At 31.8% G+C, this 14,830-nt stretch overlaps 1 protein-coding gene across 3 annotated transcripts in view; it reads right to left on the minus strand.

Annotated features, from left to right (window-relative positions):
* LOC124359941 (importin-5) overlaps positions 1-14,830 on the minus strand; it is a 79,087-nt gene that overhangs the window by 23,950 nt on the left and 40,307 nt on the right. For all 3 annotated transcript variants that reach the window (XM_046813123.1, XM_046813124.1, XM_046813125.1), the window contains exons 11-13: positions 13,963-14,063; positions 7,072-7,189; positions 6,147-6,441 (exon numbers count right to left, since the gene is read on the minus strand). In XM_046813123.1, the coding sequence (XP_046669079.1) occupies positions 6,147-6,441; positions 7,072-7,189; positions 13,963-14,063 (514 nt within the window). The remainder of the gene's footprint in view (positions 1-6,146; positions 6,442-7,071; positions 7,190-13,962; positions 14,064-14,830) is intronic.

Raw genomic sequence — 14,830 nt, forward strand, 5'->3', positions numbered from 1 at the left:
TAACCAAACAAAACCAATGTCTGCCACAATAGAAACCAGATAATAATAATATAGGATCTTCTCCTTTGTTTCTGTTGGAATAAGTACTTTTCATTAGTAAAAAAAAAAAAAATAAAACTGGTTGAATTTGTTTGTAATCTTAACACATTGGAGTCTGGCTCGCTATTTGCTGTTTTAATAGCCTGGCCTGCACAAATTATTGGGTTTTCAGATTTTTTCTTTAGAAAACTGTTAAATATTATGTATATGATATTATATTTTCTTGAAAGTTCTATCTTTCCTCTTTAAATTGATATGTAAAACTTTATTCCTATAAAATGTAATAAATTTTTAAAAAAATTTCAAAACTTACATTTTTTGAAGAAAAATAAAAACTCCCGCATGTCTTGTATTACTTGAAAATTAACTTTTGAATAAATAATATAAGTAATTTCAATTTTTTTAAAGGCATTTACTATATACATATTTACAAATAATTATTTTATTTGCCAAAAAAATTCTAAATGCTAAAAAAATTATTGTTGTCGTAGACAGACTGACGACGCGCCAGGCCACGTCAGTCGATAAACAAAAGCCTCAAGCGGGTATGACGTAGTAGCGCCTAGCGGAATTTTTCTGAACTAACCAACAAAGCTGGCTTTTTAATGCAGCAGACGGCACTCGAATATCACTCGGGCAACTCCGTATATCAATCGGCAAAGCTGTGCTCGAGTCACGCTCGAGCGCCGGCCGGGTGATTAAACAACGGCGCTCGAGTCTGGCTCGAGCATAGACTCGAATGTGTTAATTCTAGACATGCTTACAATGATAATACAAACTTTTACTATTGGCCTACATTCTTAATTACAGATAACACAGGAATCAGTAAACAATTCATAATTAAGACCACAATTTTGGTATGGTTAGATTTTGTTGGTGTATTGGCACATTCTTAATTTTTACTTATAACAACAATCAAATTAACAACAATCAAATAGTCCACATATCATTTATAAAATTATATTAATTTTAACATTGTTTAAGCAAGCTTCATATTGTAGAAACAACATGGCATAATAATTTAACTGTGGATAATAAAAATAAGATTTGAAAATTGAATTTTTTAAAATAAACTTTTATCTGTAACATTAAATGACAATTTGGACCACTGATTGAGGAAAGAATACAAAATGTCTCTAGAATGATTAACATAGGTAAAACAAGAGGATTTTGTCCAAACACAAGAGAACATTTATGATACAAAACATTTGTTTTCTGAAACGTTTAGTACATTAAAAATACATTTAACCCTTTGAGCCCCAGCCGCCGGTATATCGTCGGTAAATTTCACTGTCTAAAAACCCCAGGCCGACGATATTCCGGCGGTAAAAATAGTGCGAGAAACCCCAGCCGACGATATGTCGTCGGCATGATATAAGTTATTATAAATGGGTCTAAAGTGTTTAATTTTAGCGACACCAGTGGTTTTAGAACTTATAATTTTATTTTCATACATATACAATATGATTTCATGGTCAAAAGTTACTAAATAATATTTACACTACTCCTAAAGAGAGAGTAAGAAGATCAGCTGTTACTAAGAACAACATCTGCATCTGCTGTGACATTGTTTACGTTTAGTAGACTGTGTTGATGTTCATTACGTTTGTGTGAGTAGACAGTTATATTATTGTTTCGGTACTTTCAGTATGAAATATTGTTTTATTCTGTAAATAATGGGTGACTCAAACCGGTACTTTGGGATTATACCGACCACACCAGTATGAAGAACACAAAAATATAAATTTATAGAAACAAACATGATAGAACGAAAAAACAACTCTGTAATTACAAAATTACAAGCATTTCCAGGTATTGTGATCGGTATTGTTGTCGCTGTTATCTTATCTTTCTCGAGAATCCCGATTACGGCAGGCCGCGCGCCATCACAGGATTTGCAAGGTACATAATTGCCTTTCCATTAAAATTCGATTTATATTTCTGATCAGCCCCTCTAGAATTTGATATTTTACTGATAGGTACTATCTCGAGGGATGTTTTTCTTTCGTTGACATCAGCGCGGGTGCATTGATGACTGGAGGCACTCGCATTTTGGGTGGCGGAATGTGATCAAGAATAAAAACAAGTTTTGAGTAATTTTTCTATAAAGAGTTTAGTTTTAGTTTGGTAATGTTTGTTTTTGTTGAATTTTTGTGTTTGGAGAAATGTAGAGGTAAAACACGGAAGTACAACAAAGCGACGCGACTCTGCAATCACGTTATCTACTAGATCGCTCGACTTTGACCTCTGTCTGAGGATGGGGAGGGGTTTGCGATAAGACAATTCCTGTTTTATATTACCGAAATATTGTTCTACGCTAATCTAGTAATCAGTAGAAGCGAAATGTCAAATAACGATTCATGTCTGGGTGTGTTCGGTATAATCCCAAAGTACCCTCAAACCTAGCAGAACATTCAAGTGACATTGACAGACAATTGAATATTGACTTTTCAGATGACGATTCAGTATTATCTGATATTTTTTGACGATGATAGTGACCTTGATCCGACGTATGATCCTAAATATGATGGTGACAATGGCAGAAATGTAGGCCTATTTAGTGCTAAAGACTTAACACCTGAGATACCATCTACATCAGCTCAGAATAATGTTACACAACCTAGGCCTAGTAAGTCACAGGTTTTGTGTTATTAAAAAAAATATTTTACAAAATATTTATTATTGAACTAATCTGTCTGAAATTTTTTTTCCATGTTTGCAATAACATGACAAATGAAATAAAATTATTTCCCACAGGTTAATTGTTCCTTGTTTTATTTATAAAAAATGTTAAATGTAACTTTTTTTCTTTTTTTTTAGTTAGCACATATGCGTTATTTTACATATATAAAAGTACACAAACATTTTTTAGCCCTTATTGAATTTTTTATTTGTAAAGTACCTTATTTCAAACATTTTAATGTATTATTTAGGTCATTAGCTAGTATATTAGTGATGGTATGATTTTTCAAATGAAATCGTACAAAATCACTGAAAAGGCCTTGGGGTTTTTAGACAGTTACTTGCAAAACTAGACTTGGTAAAAATTTGCACAAACTATATTTTTAGGACCGGGGCTCAAAGGGTTAAACAAAAAAATATTTATTGTTACAGCACATAACCTAAACAATAAAATCGGTTTTTTATATTTAACCGTACATACAAGTCCTAGGAGATGATTAAATCAGTTCAGATATGCAATCTGAAAAGATGTACAACCGTGTAAGATTGGCTTTTATATTTGTTGCGATGTAGACCATGGGCTGAACCAATCGGCTGTTAGAATATTTAAACACTAAGTATTTATTTATTTTGCAATATTATCGTACAAATATATATATTAATATCAGCTCAAGAAATAATCATCACAGTTTTAATGAAAATTTAAAAAAGTATATTATATATAGTTACCGAGGTTTCTATAACGACTCCATCTTTTACAGAGACTTGCTGAAAATTAGGAAAAATGCTTGAAACCCAAAGAGTTAACAAGCATAAAAAGTTTTAGCTTCTGGTTTTTAGTTTGCTTTACTTAACTTTATAGTAATTGGGCTAAAATCTTACTTATCTGTATACAGTCTTTTCATTTTTGAGCAGTACAAAGATTTTGCCTTTAACCTACTTTTATAATACTGAAGAATATTTCGCTTACCAGCAATTGTTTCATTATGAAAAATGTAAAAACTAATTAAATTACTTGCTACAACCATAGCTATCAAAAGCACTATGGAAAAACAAACAATTATTGAAAAAAGTACTAAAATAATGAAAAATACAGTTGAATAGTGACAAGATATTAATTGAAAAATAATTAGCCACTACCAAATGTAATAAATTTAAACTGCAGGGGTTTCTCTAATTTCACAAGACATCTAAACATTCACCACAGCAGACATAAAAAAGTGAAAGAAAATAACAGATGTCTGTCCGAAAAACAACAGCAGAGTGAACCAGCTGGTGTGTGTGAATAATAGTACTCTCTGTCGATTAAAAAAATTTAAATGAACAAAAAAGTTCTAATATTTGTCGAGTTTATCATCATTTTCAAAGATTAAACATTTCTCTTTTATTGGCATAAATAACAATAGTATATTACCATACTTTACAATGTAATCATACGAGATATCAAGAAATATTCACACATGGTACTGAGATAAATGTGACTTACACTGCATGTTTACAAGTTCTAGGATTAAGAAAATATGATCCTCAGTTTAAGATTAAAAACTGATAAGAACCAATAATAATTGACCTAACGAATAAAAAAAATCAAATCAAATTGTAATATTTCTACAGCAACATACAATAACAAATTAAAAAAGTAAGAATGAGGAAAGGATGGTAAAGGGAACACTTACGATATACATATTCATTGCCCAAGGCATGAAGTCGCCCTGTAAAATAAGTGATGTTGTCTTAAGAAAGGAGTTGAGAAACTACAATCTCCTCAGGTTAATGTTTTACAAAGATTTATTCACTTATTATTAAGTTACAAACAAAGTAATTTTGAAACAACGGTAGTACATTAACCAACTTAAAAACTAAATTATGATGTACTCTCTGTTTTTTGTAGCATACTACACAAAAACAAAACTTATGATCCTCTCCTTTGATTTTATGTTGAATACATATGTGCTTACTTATCTCTTTTCATGAAGAATTTTGAAACAACAAAATATGAGTTCTCAATTGTAATGTGGCTTGAGTAAACTTCAGTAACTATCTCCCTGACAATTGGCTTGAGTTGTCAATCCAGGGAACCAGGCGTTTAAGTACTTCACTATGATCTGCTTTATCACACATTTCTGCTATCTTGTATCTTGTGTTGTTGTCTTGTGGCAGTGTTTTAAACTGCTAATGAAATAATCTATTTACAGTAATGTTATAATTGTTTACCCAATGATGTTCTGCTACCCAATAATAATGTACAATACGTTTAATACATCTCTCATTTAGCAGTAGTTTGTTTTTTCAACCCTTCTAGCTAGCCAGTGTTGCTCACTCACGTAATTATTGGAATTAAGAAATTAATCTGATCGTTTAAAGTACTATGAATATGGCATGTACAAAATTTATATAATAATCCAAATTCTTATTTTATTTAATTGATCCTCATAAGTCTATTACTTTTTAGATTACAACCCAATAACACAGAATTTAATAAGCTTTACACTGTGCATACATAACACCATGTTACATAACATGGTGTTATGGGCTGATTCTAAAAAAATTCAACTTCAAATCCAAAATTGTGGTCTTGATTCTCGATTCAAATTTGAATTTTAGTATTATTATTGTTACTAACAGATAAGAATATAGTCTGATACTACATACACTGTATTATAACTTTTATTAGAGATGGGCAACTGTAAAAAAAAAAAATTAATTCCAATACCGACACCAAAATGTGGTCTTTATTCTGAACTTGATACACAGATTCCTGATTAAATAATAAGTAAATACTATTAATAATTGAATAGTAACTAAGATTAAGAAAGGATAGGAAGATCAGGCCTGAGTTTACCTGAAAGGATATTATTCTTCTTTGTCGGAGACATTAAAAAAAAAACACACACTAAGAAGAAGAGGAAAATCCTTCCAATCTGGTAAAGGTAAGCCTGCTCTTGCTATCCTGTCATATCAGATTCTCATTTAAAACATAGATTTTTACCCTCTTTAAATAAATAACTAAGAATTTAATATTATAAAAGACTTTGAGTTATTTGCATAAAGCAAATCTGGCCAGCAGGAACAGCCAGCCTAAAGTTTCAAACCACTGTTAACCAGGATAAAACTTTGTTGAAATTATAACTGCATGCAAGATAATCTAAATTATACATTTTATCAGAGGTTTATGCCACATCTTGTTTATTTTAATAAATTTGGTAATCAGTGGTTATCACACATTTGACACCAGATAATAGGAATTTGACTGTATGTTTCAGAACCTTCTCATACATAACTTTATACTAGCCATTTTTAACAGGGGCAAAATAAAAAAGTATTCAAAGAAACAAAATTATAACACAAGATAATAAATAAATATAACAACTAAGGTAACAGCACGGTGATTAAGGAAATTGAAATTTTAATGTAGAACTACAAACCAGCAGTTTTGATGCCAAAGTTCTGCTGTTCCCCCAAGGACACAAACTGCCAGTCTACATCCTGCGAAACTTCCTCCATATCTTCATTGTCTAGGAGAGCCACCTCTGGCTTCATAGATGCGGTTCGAAGTACAGGCTTGATCACAAGAGGTAGGTACTGCTCGAACTGCTTGCCCATGATCTTGCATATCCTAGCCCAGGCCGATATGAGGTAGGAGGTCTGCGGGTCGTCATCTGGCAGGTCCGTGTGGGTCTTTAGCAGCAAATCCATCACTTCCACTGCATCGCTCATGAACTACCAAACAATTCCAAAGCTCACTTTAAACTGTACAACTTTAATTGAATTTTTCTCTTACAATATAAAGGACTATTCCTTTTAAAATTAAGTGGTGAGGAGATCACATTAGCTGTACTCCATCTATTCATGGCTGGGTATGCTATTTATGAGTAAATTTAGACCTACTGTTTTAATGTCAGTGTAATTATATTTTGAAAAACTCATAATTTCATAATGTCAAAATTTTTTTTTAAGAATCAAATGTTTAAAACACACAATTAATAGGGCACAGTAAAAATTATGCCTGGGTGTTACTGACAAGGTTAATAAAAAGTAAAAAGACATGTTTTACCTTCAAACTATAATCACCAAAACTAATTAATTGTCTTCAGAAGACTTAACCATATGATGATTCTAGTCAATCTGTTTATTAACCATAAAATGGGGTAGATTTACAAAAGTACTGTTGACAATATAACATGAGATCTGTAATGCTCAATTTACAGGAAAATAGAAATTCTACATATGAATTACTGTCCATTATACTGATTAATGAAATAAATGTGAAATGTTTGGTTTTGGGAGTTGAGCTTATACGACTATGTTTATATCTTGCCAAATAAAAAAAGGCTCAATTGTAATACTTACTTTTTCTGAACCCACAGCTAATCCAATGAGGCTGATACATTCAATTGTTTTGCCTCGCAACAACTTCAGTTCTGCTTGAGTTGATTCCTTAATGATGTACTTCAACCGAGGAACAAGTCTGTAAAAAAAAACATTGATTAGAATATTACCATCCGTAAGTTAGTTTGATTTTAGTATTGTATGCAGTAAAATATTCTTGTTTTGGTTGTTATTAAATTTATGAGTCTTTATAGAACATCCATTCATTATTTCTTTTCGTGTTTATTAGGCTTGGTATGCACAACAAATGGCTTGAAAAAGTGTTGAAAGAAGACTGTGTGGTTTATTGAAGTTTAGATGGGACAGGATAGATTACTTTTTCCTTCCAAAAGCCAGGAAGAAAGAAGTAAGATAAGAAAAATGGTTAGGCAGTCTTTGTTGGAATTTATTTTGGGATTATTAATACAGTAATATTTTCTGTCACAACTACAATAACTGTACAAATTTCAAACTCTGTAGAGAAATTCAACTCACTATTACTTTTCCGCACAGACTTTTTTCGAGTTATTGAAAAACTGTTTTGAATGTGCTTGACAATTTCATCTCCTTTGTTTTATTATACCTGTTTGCGTTTTGTCCAATAAACTGTACGTTTCCTTAAACTTCTTATCCCATAGATAAATGCTGTGTCCGTCAAAGTGATTCTCATGAAATAATTGACGATATTTATGTTTCACTGAAATAACAGAATTAAACTTTGCTAGGCACAAACTAGACTGAATGTTTCTTTGTAAAGTTGCCACGATGTCTGTTTTAATAAAAACCTTAGCCACACATTACTAAATGACAACAATGGGTAACTCAACTAATGAAAACAAAACTTTATAGACGGCTGTTTCATACACCTGTGATTAACAATAGAGTAACTATAAACAAATTAAAAGTGTGACATGACTTACTGTATGTAGTAATAGTATCAGCCAGTACCTTTATTAGTAATGGTACTGAAGAAACAAGAAACAACAAAAATGTTGACACAATACGCACCCTAGAGAGTATAATTAAAAACCCTACAAGAAAAAAGTTCAAGTCAACAAAAACAAGCAGAATCCTTCAAGTCCGAAAAAATTTGCCTGCTTTAATTGCTTTCCTCCCTCTTACCTATAATAACATCAAAAACCACCTTCTGTTGATACTGAATGGCAGGAAGTTTACACAATCTCTGGTCGGAGGCAACAGCGAGCATTTAAAGCAATTCAGCATTGTCAAGTCCAGATTCACTTCAAAAAATACTTCCTTGGAAGTGCTCCAAAGTGATTTCGAAGGTGACAAGTCTGATGTAAGTGATTGTAATCATCATACCTAACACTGTCAATACTTCAAACGTAGGTTCACAGACTCACACCTGGAGAAAAACCCATAGAAAAGACTCGTCTGCTCAAAAAGGTGGAAAGATGCCACATTAATACAAGAAGAAGTAGCCAAACAAAACAAAAACTGTGCTATTATGTGCTGACAGCCATGGCCGTGATTTAACATATCACCTAAATAAACACTCTAAATCGTTGGATGCTGTTGGTTTTGTTAGGCCTGGTGGTTTGGCTGAGCAGATTTTTGAATTTTGATAACATTGATGGTGAAGAAACTGGGTCCTAATGATGTTGCTTGCCATTGCATGTGGATCTAATGACGTTTTCCGCAATGAAGCTCAAAGGGCAATCGATGCAATTAGTGAAACATTGGACAAATAAATACAGCGGTTTTAGAATAGTTTTTAGTAGATTTGCCCACTAGGCATGACTTAAAAAATTGGTCATGTGTTAATAAAGAGATTAGAAAATTCAATAAAAACCTAGAAACTATTAGTCAAGAGTTTCCTAATGTTTCTCTGTTAGGGCTAGTGGAGCAGATAGATATTTACATACTCGCCACGGCATGCACTTAAATGCAAGAGGCAAGTACTGGCTTGCTAAACTAATTTTGTGAGGCACTGGAGGAGACCAAGGAGATAGAAGTGTCTAAGATCTATGGTACAGGTCGGCATCCGGGGGACTGTTTCACAGTTGCCTTCATCACAGGAAGCATGTTCTAAAACAACACTGGTGAGAGAGCACCACGGGATATGACTAACTCCACACGCTGATGGTGATTCGTGTGCTACAAGCCTTCACTTCGACTTCTGAGCTTCTCATAGATGGGGTAATGGAAGAGCGGGCCTCTTTGGAAAACTGTCCACTATCAGATCTGGCTGCACCACCATAGAGACGAGCCTCTATTCAAATAGTGTTAAATTTTGTAGAGGTGATTTAGATCTTGGTTTCCAGAGGTCTGGTAAGGATATGTGGGTGAATGTGCTACATCTTAATGTTCAATCCATAAGAAATAAAGTAAACGAATTAGCAGTGGTCTTGGATGAAGCCACTTGTGATGTTTGTTTTCTAATTAATGAACATTGGCTCCTTGAGGATGAAGTAAAGTTATATGTGCCCAGTGGTTTCCAATTAGCTTCAGCGTATTGTAGAAGCGAGCCCCATGGAGGGGCCTCTATTTTAATTAAAGATTATATTAAATTTGAAATAATTGACGTCTCACATCTAACCTGCCCCAGACTTCTGGAAGCTGCTTGTATAATATGTAAATACTTTTAATGTAATATTTATCTCCTTGTATAGAACACCAGATAGTAATAGTAACACATATTTTTTACTTATCTTGAATATTTACTACATTTTATTTGTAATAGGAAACCCAAGAGTAAGATTGTTCTGGGAGCAGATTTTAATATAGATTTTTTCAAAAGTTAATGATGTTAATACAGTTATGCTCATTAACTTACTTAAAATCTTTTAATTTATATCATGTCAATGACACTCCAACTAGGTATATAATATTATTGATAATATTGTTACAAATCTAGATAAAAACTGTTTTAGGTGCTGTCTGTGGAATTACCAGATTTCGGACCATGAGATGATTCTGTTTAATTTCTGTGTCCCATCTGTAACCCCTATGGTGAAACAGATCTCCTTTCGAAGAGTAAAGGAAAAATAATGTAAACACATTTGCTGAACAATTATCTCAGTTTGATTGGTATAGTCTGTTTGAAATTACAGACACTAATGCTGCTTTTGAATACTTTTATAAATAATCTTATGTGTTTATACAATTACTTTTGTCCAATGATTCAAAAGTCTGTTAATTTACAAAATAAAAAGAAAACTGGTAACTCCAAATGGTTTGATGAGTCTCTCCATAACATGAGAAATATTGTTAATACCTTGGGGGATATGTTGAAAATACCAGCTTAATGGGGACAATGTAGCTTTAAGGAACTGCTATAACTTGCAAAAGAAAATGTACAGAGAAAGAATTAAAGAAGCCAAAATAAGGTGTAATGATACATTTATCAATGAAGCCAATAATAAGTGCTTAGCTGCCTGGAAGGTTATAAAATTGGAAGCAGGAAATCATTTTAGTACTGATGATAATCTGCCACAGATAGCTCCAGATAAATTTTAACGACCACTACATTAATATTGGTAAGGAAATACTTAGTAAGTATCAGACCAACAATAATAATAGTTTTAAGACACAGTGTTTACCTTGCTAATGCTAAAAAGTTTCACAGGTCAGTTTTATTTTTAAAGAAATAGACGAGAAACAAATATGTGCCATAGTTAAATCTTTAAAGCCATCTAAGTGTGAGGATATATATGGCTTATCCAATAAAATAGTGAAATTCAATTGCTCCTCTTAAAATCAAGCCCTTGACTTATGTAATTAATCTTAGTTTGTCTTCCTCACGTTTTTCCAAATTGTTTAAAACTTTCAAAAAGTATCCCCTTGTTTTAAAAAAGGGCGATAGATCCTGTGTAGATAATTATAGGAACAATAACGATTGTTTCGGTTTTTTCTAAAATATTAGAGACTTGTGTTAAAAATCAGCTCATGGATTTCCTAGATGTAAATCAAATCAAATCTTATCAAATAGCCAATTTGGGTTTAGCCGGGGCTACTCAACAGTTTAAGGCATTAGACAATGTTGTGTCTCAGATATTGACAAGTTTTGAGGATCATGAGTACTTGGGATTGACCCTGTTGGACCTCAGCAAGGCTTTCGACAGTATCTCTCATGATATTTTATTAAATAAATTGCAGTATTATGGAATATGTAGTAATAATACCTTACAGTGTTCTTTCAGAACTTATTTGTGTGGTAGACTACATATGGTCAGTGTTGGTGGTCAAGATTCGTCTGTAAAAGAAGTCCTTGCTGGGGTCCCTCAGGGCTCTGTCCTTGGCCCCCTCTCTTATTTATTTTGTATGTCAATGACTTACCAATCAATTTGAACTGTAATAACCGTATTGTACGCGGATGATACATCTATAATAGTAAAGGGCAACTGTGTACATGATGTTCTTAGTAACACTAATAGAGTAATCAATACAGCTTCTATGTGGTTTGAGTCTAATCTCTTAAAAATGAATGATAATAAAACTGAAAACATACTATTCTCTCTAAGAAGTATTGAAATGCAAGACTCTATATTGAAACCGGTGAAGCTCTTAGGGATAACTTTAGATTCTAAGCTTATCTGGCATGAGCATACAAATAATGTAATTTCAAAGTTGTCAAGAGTTTGTTTTTTACTACGTAAACTAAAGAACTGTGTTAGTAATAAGTTACTTAAAATTGCTTACTTTAGTTTTTTTTCATTCTCATTTGTTGTATGCTAACATTTTATGGGGTAATAGTGTAGGTGCAGAAAGAGTTTTCCTGTGGCAGAAAAGAGCTATAAGAATTATGTTTTGTCTAGGTTATAGGGATAGCTGTAAATCATATTTTATTAACAATAATATAATGACTCTTCCATGCATATTTTTATTTTTCAAAATTTAATTCATGTACGAGAAAAACGTAGAAGATTTTACAAGTTTTAACAATATACATAATTATCACACACGACATGCTAATGACTTAGTTTTGCCTACAATGAGATTAACCAAATACAGCAAGAGTCATAAATATTTGCAAATCAAGCTCTTTAACAAGCTTCCCGAATGTTGAGGGTGTTAGATTTACAAACTTTTTAAATCAAAAAATTTCCAAATGGCTCATCACTCAGGCCTTCTACTCTGTAAACGAGTTTCTGAATTCAGAGGTAGCTATTAATGCTTAGCGTTTATCCCATCATATGAAATGTCCATACTTTTGTAGGCCAGTATATTTTACTGTGTTGTTTTTTGTTTTTTAACTGTACATTATTGTAATATGTATTGTTTTTATGACTGAACTTTGTCAATTCTGTAAAGAAAAATGGCAATAAAAATGATTCTGATTCTGAATGGTTAATTCCAGAAATTCAAATCTAGAATCTGATTCCAAATCCTTAAAGTTAAATCTCAAATTTCAAATTCCAAGAGCTATTTTTAGACTAAGTTTATTTAAATAAAATCTTTATCAAGCTTATTTTTGTCAATCTTAAATCTTTGGAAACCGCCCAATAACACAAAGTTATAAAAAAATATGATTATTTTAAATGGGTTTATGGAGGATAATAACACGTTGACTACGGCAGACACAACAGTGTGCCATGAATGTGGAACCACTAATATTCTGTATGGAGGCGTAGTGAAGGTGTTAAGTGAAATGATTATGATTAACAACTACGACATATCCACTACCTTCTATTTCATTTGATAGATTATAAAACAAGATTTTATCTGCAAAATATGGCCATTAGCTAGTACGACAAAATCACATTTTAGTGACTAGTAATTTGTGTAGACACAAAACCTGAATAAACTCAGTGGACTCATAAACATAAATTATAAAACATTAATTGCAATAAACGTGCATTATTAACAAAACAACGATAAATTGTTCATTTGGTTATCTACACCTATACATACACAAAGTACAATAAAAAACACATAGGGATTGACACTTTGCGTACTACTGATAAGCTGTAGTCGGTCATAGACGCAACAGACTCGTGGCAATCTACATACTTAAATAAACAAAGTATTATTTACTAAACTAAGATAATTTTTTAATTTTATCGTCTATCTAAATTTTTGATAAACATGTACAACAGGTTTTAGCGATCGATAATTTGTGTTCTGCCAATAAGCTGTCGTCCACGAATACATGTCCTGCATGCAGTGCTAAGTTTAGCTTAGCTTATTTTGAAACCTTATATGTTAAAACAAAGTTAATAGATTAAAATAAGGTTTAACAGAAAAAAGGCCAAAAACCAAATGAGTATGTTAATCTCATAGGAACTCAACATGGAAAAAAAATTGAATTTGATGTTAGTAAAAATAATCAAATTCAAGAATAATTGAATTACAGATTTTTACAATTCTAGCAATCAAAGACAGACCTACTTCATTGCCTGAACTGATTTGTATGATTATACATAAATAAAACATTAAAATTTCAAGTAATTTTTGAAGCGTGCAATAGTTTTTTAATTTTCAATTTTATGCTGACAAACTATGCTGGTTTTGAAAGATTCTTTTTTTTACAAGATTACAATTTTATATATTATTGTATAAATTTTTAATACAATAAATGTTTATTTAAGTAACTAAAATAAAGACCATTTCAAAAACAGAATGCAATATTTACGAAAAGAAAGAAAATAATTCAAAATATTTCTTTTTTTATGTATTAGCAAGAATATAAAATTACATTTGCATAAAGTCAATGGAATTATACTTGCTCAAAGTTGGCAAATTTGAAATAAAATCAAGTCACAGCCAAATTTTTAGTAAATTTAAGCAAATTTTAGTTATACTTTTCAACTAAATTATTAGCTCCAACAATTATAAAAATACAGTGTCAACAATTGGAACATACATAATCAACACAAGATTTTTTGCTGTGTCTGTTGGAGAATCACTTACGTATCGTAATATGCGATGAATTGCTCCTCGCAAGAATCAGCTACTGAGGCAATCGTTGTGACCACTTGTTCCAATACCAACTTGGTACCTTTTTGTAGCAACTAAAAATACACATAATTCATAACATTCCATAAAAATAACAACAGTTATAAATATAAAAATAAATTAACTACCATTTGTCAATTTGTAAAGTACAATTTGAGTTATTTTTATTACAAAAACACAATTCTCCAATAATTTTTAATTTCTGAAAAAAGACCTTTCGACACCAGAGACACCTAGTCTACAAAGGAAGTATGTCTGATTTCCCAGGAACTCCATCCAATGTAATCCAGATCTGAAAAGACTACCGCAGTTCAAAATTCAATAACTAATTTTTTGAAAAAGTTCAAACACTTTGAATGTGTTTTTGTTGGTGGTATTTTTACTGCTTTATTTAGGTGTAGTTTGTTGTATCAATAGATATGCTCCTAAAAATAACTCAATTATTGTACTAAAATTATTGTTTCAATAATAAAACATGTTAAAATTAAACTACAGTAATGGTTTATTAAAAGCCCTACTTCTCATTAACCTCAAGAGTGAATTACGACTGATGTCAGTGAGGTTTGCATGTTGAACACATTTTCTGGCTTTATATGTTCATGTAGAAAGTCTAGAGATTGGATAATACTGAGAGGCTAATTGCCTTAAAATGTCACTATTGACAATTAGTCAATATAGACTATTGTAGTAGACCCGTTTTTAATTCTTGTTAATTGCCCTTTGTTATTGCGTCATATGTCACAGAATCACAGTGTGGATCAGAAGTTAATTATCATTTATAAAAATTAGGTGTATTGGTCAAATTTGAATATTCATCACCACA

This window comes from Homalodisca vitripennis, chromosome 4 (genome assembly GCF_021130785.1).
Source record: "Homalodisca vitripennis isolate AUS2020 chromosome 4, UT_GWSS_2.1, whole genome shotgun sequence".
Classification (NCBI taxonomy): domain Eukaryota; kingdom Metazoa; phylum Arthropoda; class Insecta; order Hemiptera; family Cicadellidae; genus Homalodisca; species Homalodisca vitripennis.